The sequence below is a fragment of the Phasianus colchicus genome, chromosome 9 (genome assembly GCF_987193195.1).
Source record: "Phasianus colchicus chromosome 9, bPhaCol1.hap1.1, whole genome shotgun sequence".
Lineage (NCBI taxonomy): Eukaryota > Metazoa > Chordata > Aves > Galliformes > Phasianidae > Phasianus > Phasianus colchicus.
The window spans coordinates 30,794,147-30,815,710 of record NC_143444.1 but is presented as its reverse complement, the minus strand read 5'-3'; the positions used below and the strand labels follow the sequence as shown (position 1 = coordinate 30,815,710).

General features: G+C 43.3%; 1 protein-coding gene across 5 annotated transcripts in view; it reads right to left on the bottom strand.

The window, feature by feature from the left end:
* CACHD1 (cache domain containing 1) overlaps positions 1-21,564 on the bottom strand; it is a 138,464-nt gene that overhangs the window by 42,881 nt on the left and 74,019 nt on the right. For 4 of the 5 annotated variants that reach the window (XM_090146814.1, XM_090146815.1, XM_031603818.2 and 1 more), the window contains 2 exons: positions 14,896-14,958; positions 4,693-4,841 (listed from right to left, as the gene is read on the bottom strand). In XM_090146814.1, coding sequence (XP_090002940.1) covers positions 4,693-4,841; positions 14,896-14,958 — 212 coding nt within the window. Of the gene's footprint in view, positions 1-4,692; positions 4,842-14,895; positions 14,959-15,304; positions 15,850-21,564 lie in introns of those variants that run through there. The other variant, XM_090146816.1, reaches the window with a different exon arrangement.

The following is a 21,564-nucleotide window of genomic DNA, read 5'->3' as shown; positions in this document are numbered from 1 at the left end:
TAAAGCATTAGTAAAGCATTAACTGCATAGCAACGTGCATCTCCAGGAGACCTGCAACCATCTTCCATAGACTCCAGCAGTGGAACCCACCTCTGTTCTCAGGGGACAAGGAGATTGGGGGACATTCCCAGCACGTACCAGGACAGCATTGGGAGTCAGAGTGGGGCAGGGGAGGAGAGGAGGAGGCCTGCTTTAGGAATACTTTGTCTCCCTTCAAAAATGCCCTCTCCCCCTTTGTGGTGGAGAAGCTGCAGAGGCAGCTGCACGTTCTCTAACAAATGCAAGTGAATTTGAAGCTATTGACTCCTTTATTTATTTATTTTTTTCAATTGGGGGGTGGAGGGGAGAGGGGCAGCCATCTGACTGCAGTTACACACAGAGCTTTGATATGCTGACAATGCCAATTCCATAAAGCTTGTACTCACAAACCGTGCCTGCAAGTGGCCAGTGGTGTGACAGTGCCTTTACCCTGCTTGGTAAAGCTGACCTTGCACAACGCCACCTCCCAAAGCTCTCCATATGAGACAGCCAGCAGTCAACTCCTCCCAAAAAGGCTGTTCTGCACACCTGGCAGGTGATGACCACTCCAGAATGACACACCACCAAATTAATTATTTTTGTTTTTTCATGCGGAAAACGTTTGATTTTCCTTCAGCTGCAAAAATTCAGTATAACTCACCTACTTGATCCACTCACTACTATCCAACACAACAAGATTTTTATTGGCTCTGAGCACAGGCAGCCTGAGCTGGTGGGGCTTTTAAGTTCCCTTCCAACACAAGCTATTCGAGGATTCTGTGACGCCATGAAGGCCTTCATGGGACAGAAGCATCTGGTGACAAACAGGAGATACCCTCCTGCACACAAAGGCATTATCCCCTTCAGCAGAAAGATACTTGAATTAAAACACTGTCTTGACCACCCTAATAGAATGTCTGGAGACTGAGATCTGTTTTCATAGCTTCTTCGGCAGCCTTTATTAGTGAGGAAACACAAAGCCTTACTTTCCAGGAGTTTCTTCAAGGATTAGTAGATTCATGACACTTGACTTCCATTCTCCTTATCTCCCATCAGTTTACCAATCTGCCTTGCTAGAAGCCCAGAGCACTTTATCCATGTTAACCCTGCTTGGCTGGAGCAATGCCACAGGCTGTACTCATCTCAGTGGCATCAGGATCCTTTTGCACATGGCCACAGCCACAGAAAAAGGCATAAGGTGCCACGCTCTGACCTCATGGGCACTAATATGGCCCATATGTGAGAGTGGGTATGGAATATTAGTGCCATCTGCTTCTGTGCTTGTTGAAGCAATGTTGTCTGGTTGCTCTTCTCACCTACTGTCTCTCCTTCCATTGCCACTATGTTTTTTTTCATCTCCAAATCTTAAGTAGAACAGAAAATGCAAACAGTAGTACCTGAAGCAAGGAACAGCAAAAGCTAAAGATCCACCTCTACTTCACAATACTTGCATATATACTTAACTGTATGATTCATTTCCATTTATGTGAGCACAAACCAAAATGCTTTGGTAAACCAGATGAAGATGGAAGAATCACTTCCAGAATTGCTCAACAGCCACCAGCTGCACTGCCTCATCAAGTAGATCTGCCATATTTAGTTTATTAATTTTCACTATTTTCCAAAGCAAGACAGTGCCACTGCACAAGCCCACCTCGGCGGAGAGGACAAGTACGTGACTGATGGTAGATACACCAGTTTGGTTGCTGTATGTTGGGTACAGTATGGCAACCAAAAGCAGCACAGTCAGTCTGCTCACTCTGATTCAGAGCAGCATGCATCTCACCACGGGTTGGAATCATAGCTGCATGGAAACTTACCCACTAGGGCTCTTCATTGCAGAAGCCAACATCACATAATGGCAATAAAATAAATGTTTTCCTTATCATATCTCACCGCTCCACTGAACAAGCACTTTAAGTGCCAAGTTCATTTTATGTTCCAGCTTTGCTTTGTTGGTTCTGTTTCATATCATTTATTTACAGTCACAGAGTGTGGTATCCTCTGTCCTCACAGTTTATCTCAAGCAACACAGCAAGCTGTCTTGTAAGCCAATGCTTAGATTTTCAAGACGAATACAAGCATACAAAAGGCCACACGTGGGCAATTCTGTTAATGCTAACAACAAATAAGATTATTTTGAGTTTTTTTTCTAGTGGCTTGGTATCTTCATTTACTTCAGTCCTCTAGGGAGTATTTCATTATCTCCACTTCATACAGACTAGCAAAGTTGCGTAGCAATGGAACTTTCAAACAAAGATATTTGGAGAAGAGAAAACCACTTTAAACTATAACACTCTAATAATTTTGGGTACAGCTTTCCAACAGAACAATTAACAGATACACCTTATTTTAATGGGTAGTAACATGCAATCAAATAACATGAAGGACATCTCAGGGGTTTTTCCACTCCTGTCAAAGCGTTCAGGTTATTCCAGATGGACAGAAACGAGGTACAAGAGTTTTCAGTGAGGATCACATCCTTTTACAAAACAGCATCTTGCATTTTGGTGTCTCAATGACTTAATTGGAAGGGGAGCCTTTCAACCACTTACACAGCCATACCACACAGTGAGAAAATCAAGTTGACAGATGAACAACCACCTCCTTCCACATGAACAATTTCACCTTCCTCGTGGCATCCCTGTGTTAGATACCAGTTCCAGTAATGCCACCTTCAATACCACCATTACCTTTCGTTCCAGACAATTTAACCAAAAAGTGGAAAATCTCCCTGAGGGAGATGCCACAAAGGGATGGAAAATGGAAGGAGGACCAACAGGGAGGAGAGGCGGGAGGGAGAGAAATGACAAAAGGAAAATATGGCAACCAGCACAATCCTAACAACTTGGAAGTTCAGTTTCATGGGAAAACCAAGATTTTACATTCTTTCTCAGTATGACTTGCAGACAGCTTCCTAAAGATGGCAGTGGCTATACTTCCAATACTTCCATACTACAGTTCTTCAGTAATAAACACTTGACAGACTCTTGCTGAAGCAAAGTCTGGAAGATGCTGCAGACTGACAGACCAACCTGGTAACCACTTCAGAGGGTTTGTTATTATGAAGCCAAATAACTAAATAATGAAAATAGTGTTACAGAGCCCAGATGAGCAGCCCTGCAAATAGAAAATCCATGCCTGTGCTTTGCCAGCTGTGGCCTCCTGTTTGTTTTTTGAATTGCTTTTGTTGATGGATTCTCATGCGAGTCCACCACAGGAAAAGAAACTTCTAAAGAACTTCCAAGGTAAGACATTTTGAAGGACAATGTGAAAAGAAATTCATGAAAGTTTCTAGGCTAAGAGCAGAGCTCATTTTTTATTAAAAATTATGCAATCCTGACAAGGGGGTTATAAATTTCCTCATTCTTCCTTTACTTCACCCCTTGCTTTCAAGTTTGCTGGTGGCCAGCCCCAGCCCCTACACAGAGACACCAGGCAGCTGAAAGGCATCCATCCTCAATTCATCCCTGACCTTCCTGCTAATGCTGCCAGGAGCCTGCCCATTTAGCACCAGAGGCACTAGCATTTTACATGGCCACTCTGTCCAGTAGGAACTGCACTGAGGCCACCAGATCTACCCCATAGCCACAGTCAGAGAGGTACTGGTTTCTTTGGAACCACCTGATGCTTAGCTCTATCCAGATTTCTTCCTTTTAAGCCAATCAAAATAAACAAAAGCTGAAGAAGCCTTTCTCTTCAGGCACAGATTCATACCACAAATTTGAATGCAGTGAGCATCTTAACACCGTGCACAAACAAAGGATTGTGCCATACTTCAGGAAAGATGAAAGAACACTGACATTAGGAGCCAAGCTGTCTTCTAAAGCTAAATTACAGATGTTTTTAATATTTATTACCCAAATTACCTTCCTCTCTAAAATGTTTTTAAATCAGAACGAGAATAAATAATGAAAATTTACTCTGTAATCAAAGTTTGCTGTGTATAACAAATGACGAGAATGTTACTCTTGTTCTTTTCAAGCACATATGGAAGTGAAGCATTTAAAATGATGATTGTTTAAAAGAAATAATTACACAATTATTGGAAAAAAACAGACCTTCCATCACACCTTCCTACAATTAGGAAACGTAAAGAAGTTCCTGTAAATATGGAACATAATATAAGATGATTAAAGACAACCAACTGCCTGCATTTATAACCAAAACAAATTGAAAATGAACAAACTTGGTTTCCAAGCAACGTCCTCAGTTTCTGTACATCTCTGTGTATCAAACAGCAGCAAATCATCTCGACTAAGCTGTAATGCAATACTTCTAGCATGTGATGGACTGACCAACTCGTGATCTTGGTTTCTGAACTTCAAAGGAAAAGTCCCATGACCAGCATCAGAAGAGTTATCTAAGCTAAGCAGGAACCCTGCACACAGACTCATTCTGTATAAAAGTCTATTTCATTCAATTAAAATTTGAACAACCTTTTTTTTTTTTTTTTTTCCATTTGAGCCAAATCCCAGACCTTGTTTATAGCTCCTCACTGAAATGTACACACAGGGACAGGTTAAGGAGCGTGTTTGGAGTACTGCCTTCCCATTTTCCTCAAGTTATCAAAGTGGAAGAAAAATACACTCTATTTCTGCAAAATAAATACCTTCCTCTTTTTTCTTCACATATTAAATGACAACACCACTAACTTCAGAATGTAATACTTACTCCATCATCGATGGTGGAATAGTGCAGCAGTCCTGGATTGCAGTCAGTGGCGATGTGAGGTGAGCAGTGTACGATGCTTCCACCACCTGCTTGTTACGATTCACAACGTCCAAGTAACGGTTAAACTTCTCCCGAATTTTTTTTGCCAACTGAAAAAATAAATCAATAAAAAAAGAAGTAAAATGAAAATTCATTCTGTTTCTCTGTAATACTGTGTTCCTCAATAACAAACTTGAATGAAAAGTAAAAACCACGTATGTCAAAAGCTAATAGTTGTCTGCTTTGTCATTGTACTCCCTGTTTTGTTGGCTCAAGGCACTGCCACGTCATGTAATTCACAGTATTAGCCACAGCAAACAGTACACACAACAAAATACATTCACCATCTAGCAATGGGTACTTGAACACTGTGTTCTGCACACACAAAGAGTGAAATTTCCTTCTGTTCTTTAAGGAGGAGCACCTTGATCTGGTTCTACCCATCCTACCGTGCTCACTGCTCCCAGCATGGAGCTCTTTTGAGGCTTGACAAAGATGAGACGGAGACTAAGAGAGGCCCAAAGACAACCTAAAGACCACAAATGGGCCCCAATAATAGTCTTACAGAAGGCTTCACTCCGAATGTTATCCTTCTACAAAAATGCAGCTAAATATTGCACTGCTTTGGGAGCAAACAGATAAATGGCACTGCCAGTGCATCAAATAGAAGAACAAGCTCAGGATCCAGGCATCCCCAAATAAAGCCATCAACATTTTTCTCTTGACCAACAGCCTCCTTGAGCAGGAGGATCTGTGCAGATGTATTTCACAGTTCTTTTCACATAGTTCTCTTCATTGCAGTTTGGGCAAACAAACCCTCCCAGTTCTCAGATCTGTCCTTGCAGCTCCTGCTGTTTTCCATGGCCAGAGCTGAGCACCTCCAAGGTGATTTTCTATACTGACCTAGCAGCTCACCATGGCACACCATAAGCTACAGCTCTTTAACTTCAAACAACAAAATGAAAAATCAATATTATTTAATAAAAATGTAAGAGAACAGGGAAAAAAGCCAACATCTCACACAAGGTCTTTCTGGCTGTCACAGTCCCCTCTGATGGAGGTAACCACGTGCAAACCAGGACAAGGTTTAGAAGTTGCTCTCTAACTTGTAGCAGCATATGACTGTATTTTTCTCTTTTCAGAAAGCAAAACCAATCAACCCAACATTGCACTGACTCAACAGTTCTCAGATCTTCAGAAATTAGCCACTATGACAAAGTAACTTGCAATAAATAAAAAAGCAATGACTAAAAACAAATTCTAACTTTATCCCAGAACCATAGAATGGCTTGGATCGGAAGGGACCTCATGGATCATGAAGCTCCTGCTGCAGGCAGGGCCACCAACCTCCACATTTAATACCAGACCAGGCTGCCCTGGGCCCCATCCAACCTGGCCTTGAACACCTCCAGGGATGGAGCACTAACTAATCCCTAACTTTAGAAATAACTAATTTGAGTACTTCTCTTTAATAGCAGGGCTGTGGAAGATGCTCTGCTGTCAGGTAAGGGCTTGCTGGTCTTCACAGCTTGCCTAATGACTTTGCAGGGGGAAATTGGAAGGGAAATATCTGTGGCTGCTATTTGAGCAGTTGTGAGAGTAAACACAATCTCTAGGGAGCACTGGGTTTTGCAAGGAATGTCTCCTAGGGCTATTGCTCCTTGTCTTTCATTCAAAGTGAATGAAGAGGGATAAAGTGAACTACATCAGACTTACACGCAGCTCGCTTAGGTGCACCCACTGCACTTCTCATACCGACATATCTCTTGTGCAGTCACCAGCCATAGCACACTGCAATGCTGAAAGCTTGGAAATATTTCTTATTTTTTTTTAAACACTTTATTGGTTTCTTCATTAGTATTCACAAAATGAGGAGGAGTTTGCTGAAAACGCGACCACAAGAATTTCATCAGCAGAACAAAATCACCATGGAGCATCAGAACAAAAGGGCTCTCGCTTGGAATTGCTGCTTTTCCCTGATAAGTAAATGCTGCACAAAGTGAGATTGAGGTAGTGATGAGTTTTCTCCTTCAGGTGGAACGAAGAGAGCACCCACACTCTGAGTTCAGCCTGCAGATAGGAGCAATCTGCTGGCAGAGGAGTCGATAAAGAGCTTAGTGCCTGAACTGCACGTCCCAGCTAAAGCCTCTCAACGGCTCAGAGTCAACGCATTATGTTTATTAAATGGGCCCCAGCACTTCAGCCACACATCGTTTCATCAGCAAGGGAACCCAGCCTGCCCAAACCACACACAGGCGTGGATGGAACTGAGCTCATCTGAGTGCCCTGAAAAATGCCATACTCCAACAGTGAGAAATAACCCCCAGCAACCAAAGCACGTTAAGAACAGCTGATTCAAAACCAGCCAACAATGGCAATGTGATCCAAAAGGAATTCTTTCATTAAGGATTGATCACAAAGCACGGACTGTATTAAGACTCAAAGGATAACACGTCAGCCAGCTGAAAAGTTAGTTAAAAAAGAACCCAAAATCTGGTTTTAATTCATCAAACTGAGACGTATGATGTGGGTGAAGATGAACAAAACTAACTTAATTTAACTTCCGTGGTTGAGCTCCACTGGAGCGCATGATGTCCTAAAGGCAGGACAGGGAGCAGTCATTCCAGATCTTGGTGATTAAAATGGCAGCAAAAAAACACCACATACTTCCCAGCTCCTCATATCTGCCTCATGTGTGCTCCCACATCAGCAGCTTGGGATTACTCAGTTTGCAAAGGGATGCACTGCACTGCTAGAGCCTGCCAGAATAAAAGCTACAGCCTTCAATCACCTTCTTTTTCTAAATAATGATAATAATAATAATAATGAAGTCTTCTACTAAAAATCACTCACTGTTTTTTCCAGCACACATTCTGCCTCTTCTAAGCTGCCCAGAGCTGAACTGCATACTGATGGATGCACGACCTATCCCACATTTATGGCAAAAACTCAAAGATACAGAAACAAAACATAGAACAAATTGTGAAACAACAGAGCATATAAACACAACATCATCCCAACTGGGGTATGTACAATATTTTAGAAGATAAAATGGAAATCAAGCACATAGAAGGTGACAGAGGCTCACATCCCAGAGGTACCCATGGGTGGGTATCTCTTCCTCCCACAGAAATGCTCCAATTCACTCTTTTTAATGCAGACTAAAATAATTTTGGATATCTCGAGACTGACATCAAATGCTATCATCATCAAGTGAATTTTCAAAGTGCTCTTTGCTTCATTTTAGAAAAAAAGGGAAAAAAATCCAGGTTGTTCAGCACTCATTGTCTGCTTCTTTTTTAAGGCACCAAATAACAGGAACCCAGGGCTCACCCCAAACAATGCAGCCATTAGCCCTGTTTTCCCCTCGTTTCGGCAGCTGGCGGGCAGCCAGCACATTTCAGTTTGCAGACAGGTTGGACGGTAACACCTGTTCCTATTACAGCAGCACCCATGGGTAATGCACTTCAGTTGTCACCATCTCCACTGACAACCTTTCATCACAACATCAGTGAGTTTCCCTAATTTTCCCAGAGACGTTTTGCTCATTTGCATCGCTCCCTCGAGCTTTGTTAGAGCTCTGCTCCCCTCAAAGCTCTGCTGCTGTGAAGTGTCCCTTTTTCAGAGAGCACCGAGGAAAGCAGAGCTCCAAGGTTAGGTTTTATTTCTGGCTGCAGCTTAAAAGCAGAGATACTTTTTTATGTTACCAGGACTGTATATAAAATATGTATCAATGATGCTGGCAGGCAGGGATGTCGGAGTGGACTTGCAGCTCCTTGGGAAGCACTGCTTACATGCTGAACAATTCAGTTGGTATTTTAAGCTCCTTTTGTGAACCAGCAGAATGTGGGACAAAATGCATCCACTGTGCCCTCCCCTGCTGTATCACAGCTTCATGGTGCTGCAGATCCACAGACTGTGATTCTGGTGGGTTTTTAACACAAGTATACCCAAACTGCTTGGCGCTCAAAGGAGCCACTGCTTTTTGCACAATCTCAGAGCAGGGTCTTGTTATCTTCAGAAGGGGCTAAGAGTCACATAGCTTTGTGTCAGTAGATTCAAACCATTCCTCCTACTCTCGATGATGATGGAAACATGGCCTTGACCATTCCATTGGGATGCAGAACTGAATTCCCACACATTTCTTCAAGGGGAGCAGCACTCATCTGAAGTGAGGGCCACTAAGATGATCAGAGGGCTGGAGAACCTCTCCTATGGAGAAGGGTTGAGGGAACTGGGCTTGTTTAGCTTGGAAAAGAGAAGGCTCCAGGGAGACCTCATTGTAGCCTTCCAATACCCAAAGGGAGCGTATAAACAGGAGGGAGAATGGCTGTTTACAAGGGTGGATAGTGATAGGACAAGGAGGTTTAGGTTGGATATTAGGAGGAAGTTTTTCACCCAGAGGGTGGTGAGGCACTGTTCACCGGTTGCCCAAGGAGGCTGTGGATGCCCCATCCCTGCAGGCATCCAAGGCCAGGCTGGATGTGGCTCTGGGCAGCCTGGGCTGCTGGTTGGCAACCTGCACACAGCAGGAGGTTGGAACTGGATGAGCAGTGTGCTCCTTTGCAGGCCATTCTGTGATTGTGCAGTAATTTTGGCAAGGCTTCCCAAGATCCACCAAAGGAAAGAGATTTCAAATGTGCTCCACAGCAAAAGCTAAAGGACCACAACTCCTGTAAGTCATTCTGGAAATACGTTAAACACTGTATATATTATACCTTGTAGCACAAGCCTCACAATTAATTGACCTCAAATTCACATCTTGAGACCACATCATGCCTCACAGCCAGGGAGACGTCATGCCTAACCCTAAAATCCTCATTTCTCACATACTGACTTTCTTTGGCAATTTGAGCTGTGCCTGTCAACAAGGGCCACACTTTGAGAGATATGAGACAAGCCTCTTGCTAAAAGGTCAGGAGATTGCTGTGGCTGTATTTTAATTGCCCCTCTGCTCATTAACAGTGTTGCAACGCTTCCCAACCTCAGAGTAGAATAACCACAGGAGGAGTCCCTTGCAGTCTCACCAATGACTGGTTACCAAACCTGCTTCCTCTTTTCTGAAAATAGTTGACAAAGTAAGAAATGGAACAGAAAATAATGGAAAGGAAAGGATGTCTGGCTTTAAGGGACACAGGTTAGTTGGCATGGTAGCTCAACATCCATCCTTTCCTGTGTTTTCAGCTGTTGTTCTCTATAGATGCTAATTTTTTAAGTCATATGAGTTATCATAACCATAACCATACGAGTTATCACCTCAAACATCCCAGAATCATAGAATGGCCTGGGTTGCAAAGGAGCACAGTGCTCATCCAGTCCCAACCCCCTGCTGTGTGCAGGTCGCCAACCAGCAGCCCAGGCTGCCCAGAGCCACATCCAGCCTGGCCTTGGATGCCTGCAGGGATGGGGCATCCACAGCCTCCTTGGGCAACCTGTTCCAGTGCCTCACCACCCTCTGGCTGAAAACATCCTTGAGAACCAGTCCTACCCATGTGAAAAAGCCTCAGCAGCTGTATCCCACTTGTGCACAATTTCCGATTATTGCAAACATGTTTCCCAGAATTTGCCCAAGTATGACAGCAACATCAATATCTGGAATATTTTTGTCCCTAAGGATATCAGATCAATGCAGGCCAATGGTGGATCCCCAAGTTCTGATTCAAAGTTTCATTTCCTGTCTACGTTTTTTAACAATTTGATTTGGCTTTTATGGCTCTAAGACATAAGCATCATTTCTGAATTATAAATATATTCTGCTGTTCTAAGAAGAATGCTTTGTATTTCTCCTAAAGAGATTTTTGTGGCAGACATAATCCAATCCCAACCCCAAGTCATTGATGATTTCAGCTTTCAGAGATGCACTTGTTACATTTTTTTAGATAAATGATTTGTTAAAAAAAAAAAAAAAAAAAAGTACTTCTGGTAACCTGTTTCTATTAGAAACAAACATATACACATGTTTCTATTAGAAAACAAACGTGAATATTTGTGTTTTGCCTTAAAATTCTGTTCCCGAAGCTCCTAACTGCCTGCAATTACTGACTAGCTCCTAACAGCTTCACGTAGCATCAATTCTCCAGATATTTTTATAGCTAATGATAATTATGCTGTGGAGGAACTGGTAGGAAAAGAAATGACAGTTTTCTAGCTCTAAGCATAGGAGTTGCATGGAGAATGGACTCTGTTAAAAAAGGTAAAACCTAATGACAAAGGACACATCTCACTGCTTACACACTTATTTCCCATAAATTAAAATCCTTCCTTTTGTCCCCTGTCCTTCTCAGCCTTGAAATCCAAGTGCCTACGCTCAAGAACATTCCAGCAACGTGATTTTCAACTGATATATCTGTACTTACAGCTGGCTATCTCAACTGAAGCAATTACCAAGGATACAACACAGGTGGACTTTACAGAAGCAGAGACATGACCTCAAATTTCTCTCTGCAGGGATGTTGCTGGGGAGCCACACAACCCTTTGCTGCAGGACTTGGGACACTATCTGAGCTGTGTCATGCCATTAGGGGCAGGGAGAACAAGGAAATACAGCCAGCACTAGGAGAAAGCTTCAAAATGTAACAGATTATTTGAACACACAGCATTTCCTAAGTCGGTTTTAAACCTAGAGGTATTTTAGCCTAGCTCACAAACCCAACGCAAAGGGATGTCAATAATCCAGTTTTACATCGCAATAACCACAAGACAGATGGCTGCACCACCATCCCTCGGATTCCAGCTCCAAGCTCTCCATACCACAAGGCCCAGATGTCTCACGTGAGGCTGAACACACATTGACTTCCCTGAGAATGGCTCATCATCGACATTCCCTTGACTAAAACTAATCTTCTAGCTTTTACAATCAGTGGTTCGCATCACTAAGATTTGCTTCTCCAATATCAAAATAACCTACAGGAAAGGTATTCAAGCTCTTTTTGGATACCGTGGATCCAAATTTTATTAACTTATTCAAAGTGAAAAACACTCTGTTACTTAGGATAGCAATCCTACAGCGTAAGCAGCTTAACATCCAAAGGTAAACCACTCCTTGTGTGGCACAAAGAGAACCAAGCATATTAAACTGTCCAGGCCGAAGGCCAACAGCTGTAGTTTTTTGCTTTTCCCAACAAACTGAAAGTCATAATTAACACAGTTTGGTATATAAAAAGCCAATCCACACAACACTGCAGTGGTCTGCCAGAAAAGAAAAAAATCCCAGTTGACATAAAACTGTAATTAATTGCCGTCGGGTGTCAGTTGCTAAGAAATGTTAATGAATGACAAAAACAGGAACGAGCAATGGGGGATGTAAATTTGCTTACATTTGTTTGCATTTGCTCAAGATGATCCCATTCAATGTACAACTCTTACTCATAAACCTCCAGCTACATTGCTTATGATTCATTAGAGCTAGAAGACCTGGTTATTAATGAAACAGAAGTGCTCAATTATTTTGCTATCCACTTCACTGTTGAGCTTTTAACTGCAGTAATTATCTTTCACCAGGGTCTCGTTTTTCTCCTCTGACAGCTCAGAATTCATCACACTACCTTCAGTGTTTGGACAGTTATTTCCATCTCCTTGCAGCCAATGTGTACATCTGTGACCGGGAAACAAGCGGGATCTTTCTCTAAGCAGAGAATCTATAGTCAAGACTTCAAAGAAGTTTTAATTCGGTTTCTTGGTTTCCCAAAAAAACGCTTTTGGCTCTAAAGAGCCATCTGATACATATAATCTAGCCCACATGGCCCTTTTGTGGTGTGCGGACCACCCAGAAATACTTGTGAAAACCCTATCACTGAATCAAAGCCAGCGAGCCCTTCTGTTCCAATGTCGGGATGCTTTCAGGCACATTTCTATAGCCATGCAATGGTTCTTGCTCTGCAGAAGCATGCACACCTGTGCAGGGAGCCTCACTGCAGTGCCTGGGCTCTGACACCCACTCAGCACAGCCCCTCCCTGCTGTCTGCAGCTCCCAGCCCAACCTGGGCTCTACGTGCAGCAGCTACTGGCAGAAGCAATAGTGCGTTTTCAAGCAGCAAACTTCTTGCACAGGATTCAAATTCAGGCATTCAAAAAACTGTATACCTTCCACTCAGCTTGGGGTGAGAACAGCTTGTCTAATCTTTTATTTAGTTCCACTTCTACAGCTAAATTGCACACACACAGGATGGATTCACATAACTGTCCCCTGACTGACTGCCGCTAGGAAAAACTCCCGCAAAGCACAGCATCTGTTGGAAGGGTTGAGATGCTATTATCCACAGGGTCAAGCAATTGTTCATACCAGAATTAGGGTAATTTACTAGAATTAATGCTTCACTCTTGTTTCTTCTGTTGTTTCCCACACACATCTGTATCTCACCAAACAAAAATCTGACACAGACGGACTGAAGCAGCACCAAAGGTGAAGTGCAAGCAGCCTTCTTTAAACACAAACCTTACCATTCTTCTGATAACCCGCACAAGAGATTCACATTAAAACATGTCTGATGTCAATCCCACAGTCTAACTTAAATCCCACATCATTAATCACAGGATCTTCCATCTTCAAAGTTATCGGATAGCATTATTACACACCTCAGTTCAGCATTGGTACAGGAGAACATTTTTGCACCAAATACTTGGGTTTTGTCTAGCAGAAGCCCAGCATTGCTGGAACTTTTCTTGCGCTCTTCCATTTTTGGCAGATTAACTCAGTTCCCACGTGGATCATAATCCTATCAAAAGCCACCATGTTTGTTCTGAAAGTGAAGAAGATCTGAGCTCTGCTCCCTAGTTCAAACTCAGCCAAAGCTTAAATGCATTGCCCATACATTTAAAATCCCACTTGATCCACTTCTGCTTTATCTTTCCTTGGGGAAAAAAAAAAAAAAGGAATGTCTGATAGATTTACTATTTTACAGCAAGCATAAACTCGCTGCTGCTGGATGATTCGTTTTAATGCACATGTGCACACATGATACTCTCTTGGAAATGCACAAGAGCAGCTCGCGTGCACACCGGACTACCCTTGCTGTGAGAAAGCAATTCCCTTTTCCCCAGGGAAAACTCCACTCTGAGGCACTTTTGTTTGTACCGAACATTAACTCTGGTTTGATAGGGAGCTAGGAAGGTCAGGTTACTCGCAGAAGGTTGCACAAATGGGTCTGTTCTTAAATGGGAAGGAAAAGCCGGTTCTTTGTTGCAGCCCCCAGGCAGCACCTGTCACCGCTACCGAAACTCACTGGGTGCTGCATGAAGGTGCAACTGGGAGAATATAGAATTGGCACCTTAGTGAAAATTACATCTATCTGATCTGCCTTTAACACAGAATCATAGAATGGCCTGGGTTGCAAAGGAGCACAGTGCTCATCCAGTCCCAACCCCCTGCTATGTGCAGGTCACCAACCAGCAGACCAGGCTGCCCAGAGCCACATCCAGCCTGGCCTTGAATGCCTGCACGGATGGGGCATCCACAGCCTCCTTGGGCAACCTGTGAACAGTGCATCACCACTCTCAGAGTGAAACTTTTACTTTTATTCATTTTTTTTTTTTTTTTTTACATTTATCCACAATTATTCTTCCAAATGCATACATGAGTTAAAGTGGAAACAGCTCCCACATTCAAGGATATATCACTTCAATATTAAATTGAAGAGCATTTTCCTCACTTTTTCAAATCTGATCTCATTAGAGGATCGTGAAGCAACCACAAAAAAAACAAAACCCTAAACCACAATTGTTATGCACCAGGCTGTAGTTGTCCCATATTTACACGCAGCAACTGATACCATTTCCACATTTACAAACAATATTAGTGCTTTTAGATTGAATGAAGACAATTTTAATAGAGAGCCTTCCAACACGAAAAAGAGTCAATTAATGTGAGATGCTACATGAGGGCCCCAGCTCTGCCTTTGCTCCTTTGTTTCTCGGGGAAGGACTCACACAAAGCAGATGGACAGCCTTTTCAAGACAACAGAAAACATTCAAATACACAGTCAGCTCACACAATGCACTTCCATTTACACTCTATTCTGTTTACTATCCTATGTGCCATACGTTAGAAAAATGGCTACAATAAATCCAGATAGAACTGTAATTGCTAACTCTGTCTTTGCAAAACAAACCAGTGCTTTCATCAGCATGCCACTGAGCAGCAGCAGGCAGGCAGGAGGTCGGACTTACCTGCTGAACTTCACTTTCTCCATTCGATATTTTCTCTGTGTACATGAAGGAGTTGAATATCCTCTGCAAGAAAAATCAGAAAGGACGTGTAAGAGATATTTTTTCTCAAAAGTCAAGTTAAAGCAGTTTCAAAAGGCACACGTGAGAAATCTGTCAGAAACGGACCACTTCACCTAGGAATCTCTAATGTGAGGTGTGCCTAAGGGGTATCAAGTTCATCTATATCTGCTTCTGGATCTGTTCACTTCTGGAGCATCTGTTCTTGCGTTTGAAGGCAAAAACATAACAGTTGATTCTTTTCCAAAGCATTTGTTAATGTACTAAGAAGGAGGAGATATTTAGAACAATATATGAGAATAAAAGGAGAACAAACAAAATTTTAAAATAAATCAAAGGGATTTTCCCATACCAGCCAGCAAGTGAGATGGGATTTTGCTGACAGAATGGACTCCACATTCATCTGCACAAAGTCAAATACCCCAGCAGGACGACCTGCAGGTATGGCCACATCTCATAGAGACAGCGATTTGTAAAGGCCGCACTGAGCCCTTCCTTGATGTGCTGGTGGAGAAATAGCCAAGAATTAGCTCTCCAAACGACTATCAATAACTGCAATTACTAAAGAAGTCTAAACGTCCTCCAAACACAGTGTAATCATCGGTCAGCAACTCCAAGAGTTTTCTTGATGCAGGTTTAGCTGATTTCCTCCCAGCAAGGGCCGCACACAGCCACAGCTGGCAGAGACAGCCTGCAGAACCCTCTGCTGTGTTCTGCTGCGTTTACCATCACGGCTTTCCCTTATCCCTCTCCCTCCTGAGGACTGCAGGAATTTCAGAAATTTGAACTCTTAATTCCAAACCTGCATGTGGAAGGGCAGCAATAAATCTCCTCGGTTTACAAGTCTCAGAGAGCCAAGGGGGGGTGGGAGGATAGGAAAGGCATCTACTCTTGAAAGCTGCCTGTATACTGAGACTTCCTTTTCTTCCAGAGCTCTGTTTTAAGTTCTACTTGGGCACAGTAACTATGAACATGTTTTGGGGTTTTTTTTTTTCCTCCTCATGAGATGAAAAGATAATTTAAACATCAGAAGAAAATACATTAAAGCATGTCATTTTGATGCAAAATATTTCAAATGAATTGAATTTTTCTCTCCGCGCAGCATTTAGTCTGCAGACATCAAAAGGGGCGAGGAGGAAGCAGTCTGTCAGTTACCGCCAACGGGATTTTCTGTCCTCAGCACAAAGCTGACCCAAAGCAGGGCTACGAGCATGGGGAAGGCTCTGGAGGGCAACACATGTGAGGAGGAGCTGAGGACTTTCGGTTTGTTCAGCCCAGAGGAGACTGTGGAGAAGCCTCATGGCGGCCCACACAGCTCCAGCATGGCGGCCCACACAGCTCCAGCATGGCGGCCCACACAGCTCCAGCATGGCGGCCCACACAGCTCCAGCATGGCGGCCCACACAGCTCCAGCATGGCGGCCCACACAGCTCCAGCATGGCGGCCCACACAGCTCCAGCATGGCGGCCCACACAGCTCCAGCATGGCGGCCCACACAGCTCCAGCATGGTGGCCCACACAGCTCCAGCATGGCGGCCCACACAGCTCCATCCATTTCCTCAAGCAGATTTCTGTAAACTCTTTTCACTTAAAAACTAATACATAAAAAACAAAGCAACTTTGGTTTTCCAATCCAAACTCCGAATTAAATTGCAAAATGGTGTAAAACCCATCACTTTGCAGCACCTCCATGCCACCCCAGCTTGCCCAGCATGGCAAAAGCCAGCTTTGCGACACTCACTCCAGCCATTCCCACCACAAAGCATTACGGCTCCAAATACAGTGATAAGAAGCGAACAAAACTGAAAACTTCTTCAAAACCTACATAAGTTTGAAAGCATTTGCATTTTCCACACTTCTTTCTTAAAGAAAGCTTTAGAAGCAGTGTGTCATTCCAGATCTGGCCCTGCTTAATTTACAGTATTGGAAAGTCAATGAAAGCAGAAGTTTTTTTCCACATCGCTTCAGTGTCTAAGATGCTCAGAGGGAGCTCATGTTCATCTGCTGGTTCATTGCATTGCCTGCTGCTTGAACTGCTCTTCATCCTCCTCTTTCTGCACCAAGCACAGCACTCATGTCCCACCTACAGACAGAACTCCGGGGAAAAAAATCAGCCTTGCTATCTGCAGGGACTGCTGCAGGACTTCCAGTGACCAGCAACAGCTCCAGATCAGAGGCACCAGGACGTGCAGAAATCAGGAGAGCTGCACAATGCGTTCCCATCAGCTGCCGAGGTTGACCACAGCCTGGATGGAGTCCTGAGAAAACCAGGTTTTGTCTTACAAATGCACATTTCAACACATTAGAGACTCTTACTTCCCTAAGATCTTTAATTACCTGTCTGGTTCAAATTACTTGCAACTTCCCAGAAAATATTCCTCTGTGGCATCCGCAGATCAACTTTAACGACTTTGTAACCAAGTGCTTCTCAGTGCCACCAGCTGCCTCACTTACAGCTTTACGCAGCAGGACAAGTATTTGATAAGCAAGATAAATCAGAGCCCAACGAGAGGTTTCAAGGGCAGGATCTGTGTGGGGACCCCTTGGGAGGGGAAGATTTGGGACGCTGCTGTTACGATGCCTTCCACAGGTGCATCTGACAGTGATGAATGGGAGCACATCCACAGTCGGGGTCTCCTTCCAGAGAGTGGTCAGGTTTCCTACTGAGCCTCTGAGATAAGGGGCAGCTCAGGTTTGGCTCAGTGGTGCACTGAAACAGGGCTCCAGGCACTCTTATTCCCAGTTTGAAGCTGGAAGCAGTGAGTTTTGCATTTGGGAGATGTCTCCAAACTGAGCTTAGCATAAAAAGCAAAGTAGTAACCGACTTGTTCCCTGAAATTGAAACAAACCCAGCAGCAAGGCACTGCAACAGAAAGCTCTTCAAAAGGCCACAACTCGACTGCCAGCGCTGCATCCAAATAAACAAAAAGACTACCACCCCCAAACCAGGCCTCCCACCCCCAACCAAACTGAACCAGCACTCCTCAGAACAGCAGCCACGTCATTACTGTCAGACGAGATACGAATCCATTTCCCTACCAACAGAAACAAAATGTTACAGGGCAAGAGCATCAAGAAAAGCAAATACAAGATTAATAAAACATTCACTGAGCTGTAAATGTTTTGAAGCTTTAGTCTCTAATACTAAAGGATGTATTAAAGAAAAAATATTTAGGCAGATTTCAGATATAGACTACTGCTATCCATCCCTCTTGGATCACAATTGGATGAAAAAAGAACCATATTAAAAAGGATACAGAACAGCAGTAGCAAAATGTGCACGTGTCAAATCGAAGCTGTATTAACTCAGCAGGACTGCAGTACTTCTTAACTTCAAGTAGCAACTAACCAGGGTCTGTTTCTTATTTTAAAGGTTAACGTTTTAAAGTGAGCAAACAAATATATAGCAAATCCTTTTTATGGTGAAACTCACAGAGTTGGATTGTTATGAGGGAAACCTGTGGCTTCTTTCTGGAGTTTGTTTTTGCAGTGTCTGAAGCCGTATCACGTTCTGTTTTGTTACCATTTTCTAAAACTGAGAAACATTAAATAGTGGGTTCCCACGAGATCAAGGACATGCTTTGTGTTTTCCTCCAAGAAATTATACATATATATAAAATTTCACACACATACACACACACACATATATACACACACACACAAGAAATTGATATATATATATATCTCTCTCTCATATATATTTACACGTAGCAAAAGGGAAAATCAAATGAAAGCAATGCTGCCAGCAGCACAGCATTACAGCCCCTGTCCAGCCCAGCTCAGCATCCCAAAAGAACGTCCCCATGTTGTACTGCCAATGTCTTTCTCTTAGGGGAGAGATGGAAGGCAGTTCTGCAGGGATTCACTGCAGTGTCTTCATTGCTGCTCAGTGACCGGATCTCACAGCAGCCTGGGATTCATAGGGAAAACAACCACAACACATCTGCAGTAATCTCCAGGTCTTGATTTTGACTGGCAGATAAAAAGGAGCCATAACTTAAACAAGTTTTGGTTTTGATCACCAATAACTCTGGTGAAATGCTTATTCATGTGTAAACAGGTGGGATTCAAGCAAAATTTGATTCCTGCCTTTAAGAGGAAAACATGTAGGGCAACCCTTATTTGATGTGTCTCTTACTCATCCTGCACATCCTGGCGTTCAGAGTCAAACACCAGAGAGGTGTTTGAAACCTTACACCACTGCCTGGTGGCCGACAGCTTTCTTGCTTTGAGGAAACCAATGGCAAAGAAGAGGAGTGGAATGCAATAGTGCAATGCTGATATAAGAAACCTTCACAGCACTGCTCAGGACAGGTAGTAACTACCTTGGAAGCTGCATTTTGATTCATCACAGGAAAAGTAAGCAGAGCATCTGGCTTTGACCTCAGGCGTCTGAACACTCATCTTCCTTCAGAGTCTGACAAGGGCCATCACCAGTTTACCATCCTGCAAAAATGGTTCTGTGCAAGTGAAAAACTCGAGGTAACCTCTCCCAGAGGAGCTGAGCCCTGTGTACAGCCAGTGCCAAAGTGCTCTGCTCCAGCCCCATCATGCAGCAAGCACTCCAGGCACAGCTAGATGCTGAGACCCCAGGGTCCTTCTTATCCTCCAACTACCTTCAACCTCTGCTTGCTCTCCCAAACATCCACATTAGGTTTCAGACAAAGCTGCAGGCAATCGATATGGTAAACGATTGCAAAACTGTGACAAGGTACACCTGACTGTACCTAAGCAGACATCCAGGGGTCCCTATCTGACAATGGCATTTGGACACCATATGGAAACCCACTCCTGTTCACATCACACTTGCTCAGTGCAAGAACAGTATTTGCTCCTGCACCATCATCCGCAGTTTGCTCAGGGAGACTCTGTATGTTGCCAGTAGGCAAATTATTCTACACTTGCTGGTCCTCCTTGCTGGAGTGTTGTTAAAACACATCACCATTCTTTGGCAGCTTCATTTCAATGATTTTGTGTGTTTTGTGTGTGAGTTTTACAGAAGACTACTTGGAATGGACAGGAATATGTGGAAGAAATTCACTTGTGAGAAAAAGCTCAGAAGATCAAACACAGCCTTTCCATAAGCAAACTGAGCACAGAACTTCTTGGCATTCACGACACAAATCTGCATGCATTTGCAGATGCACCACCTTCCCAGTTTTCTTACCTTAATGAAACACACTTTCACCAACTCTATTTACAAACTAAGCTACCATCATCTTCCAACACTGCCAGCCCACTGTACCTCCTTGCTCCACAACCAGCACTGGAACAAAACTCATGCATGAATCATGCATCAGTCAACAGAAGAAGCAGCATTCAGCTTTGATCACAATTCTGAGGATAGAAAGCATCACAGACAGCATTTATAATTTATAATTTATCTACTACCTATAGCCTGTGGGAGGTAGCAGAGTTTTGGATAGTTTGAAGAGTTGTATTCAGAACTAGAGGTGGTGAGTACGTACAACATTGCTGGGAAACAGTCAAACTGAGCACAGTTCTTAGAAACACGTTTCCTTGGAAAACTCCAGGCGTTTACAATGAGAGAAAACTATGGAAAACTGAGTAACTGCCAAAAATGCAATCAAGCACCAGCAGATTTTTCCCTCTTTTTTTTCAAGGGACCAGAGAAGAGGGAGGAAAAGAGTAAGAGGGGAAAAGACCCCAGGAAAATCAGTTCCACATGTTAAAAAGATTTTACATTTAGCCAATGTAACTTGACTAAAGTTATACTCGTGGCAATGTCTATCACAGTATTTCAGAAAAAGGAAAGTTATGCTGCTCGACCTGAAAATACAAAGCAGATGGTCTTCTCAACGAGATTGGCTCTTTTCCTCCCTACGTTTATCCCTCATTATAGCTTTTAGGATGTGAAATTTAAAATATCGATATGGATTTCTTCATATTTCCAGTATATTTAGAACAGGTTAATGGTCTATAATTAAATGCAGTTGAAATTATCAGAGCAACTCGAAGCAAAACAAATGCAGTAAAATGTCGAATCCCAGTTTTGCTGCCCAAGTGCTTAAGAAGACCGACAGCAATCACACCTCTATCATCACCCTGTTGCTGAATGGCATTGTGCCTTGCAGCCACCTCAGGAAGAGATGCAACAACTGAAAAGGACAGGGACTGCTCTCTTGGCTGGTATTAGCGGCCGGAAGAAATCTGAATGATCCCCAGGATGAGGTGTGCAGAAGGCAGAGTGCTCAGGCAGTGCTATCTGCTCCTGCCCATGTGCCATCCATCCATGCAGGCTGAGATGGGCCAACACCAACACAGGCAAGCAGGTCCCCATCTCACATGCCTGAGCTGCACACGCAGGGCAAAGTGCAGCGCTGTAACACGGTTCTAAGGATTGCTCTGCAGGTAAAAATAACAAACAATGGCACTCAGCAGCGCTTCATTTGAGTCCTTTCTGATTAATGTGCATTTGCCAATTCACTGCATCTCGTCAGCGTTCCGAAGTCGACAGAAATATCTCCTCGGCGTCTCTTACTCGTCTTTGAAAAGATCTGTTCCTTCTTAGGCTGTGTTTGGAACTTGGCTGGATGTTGTGCCCATCGCTCAAATAATTGTACTGAATTACCTCTAGGCCACTACATCAGA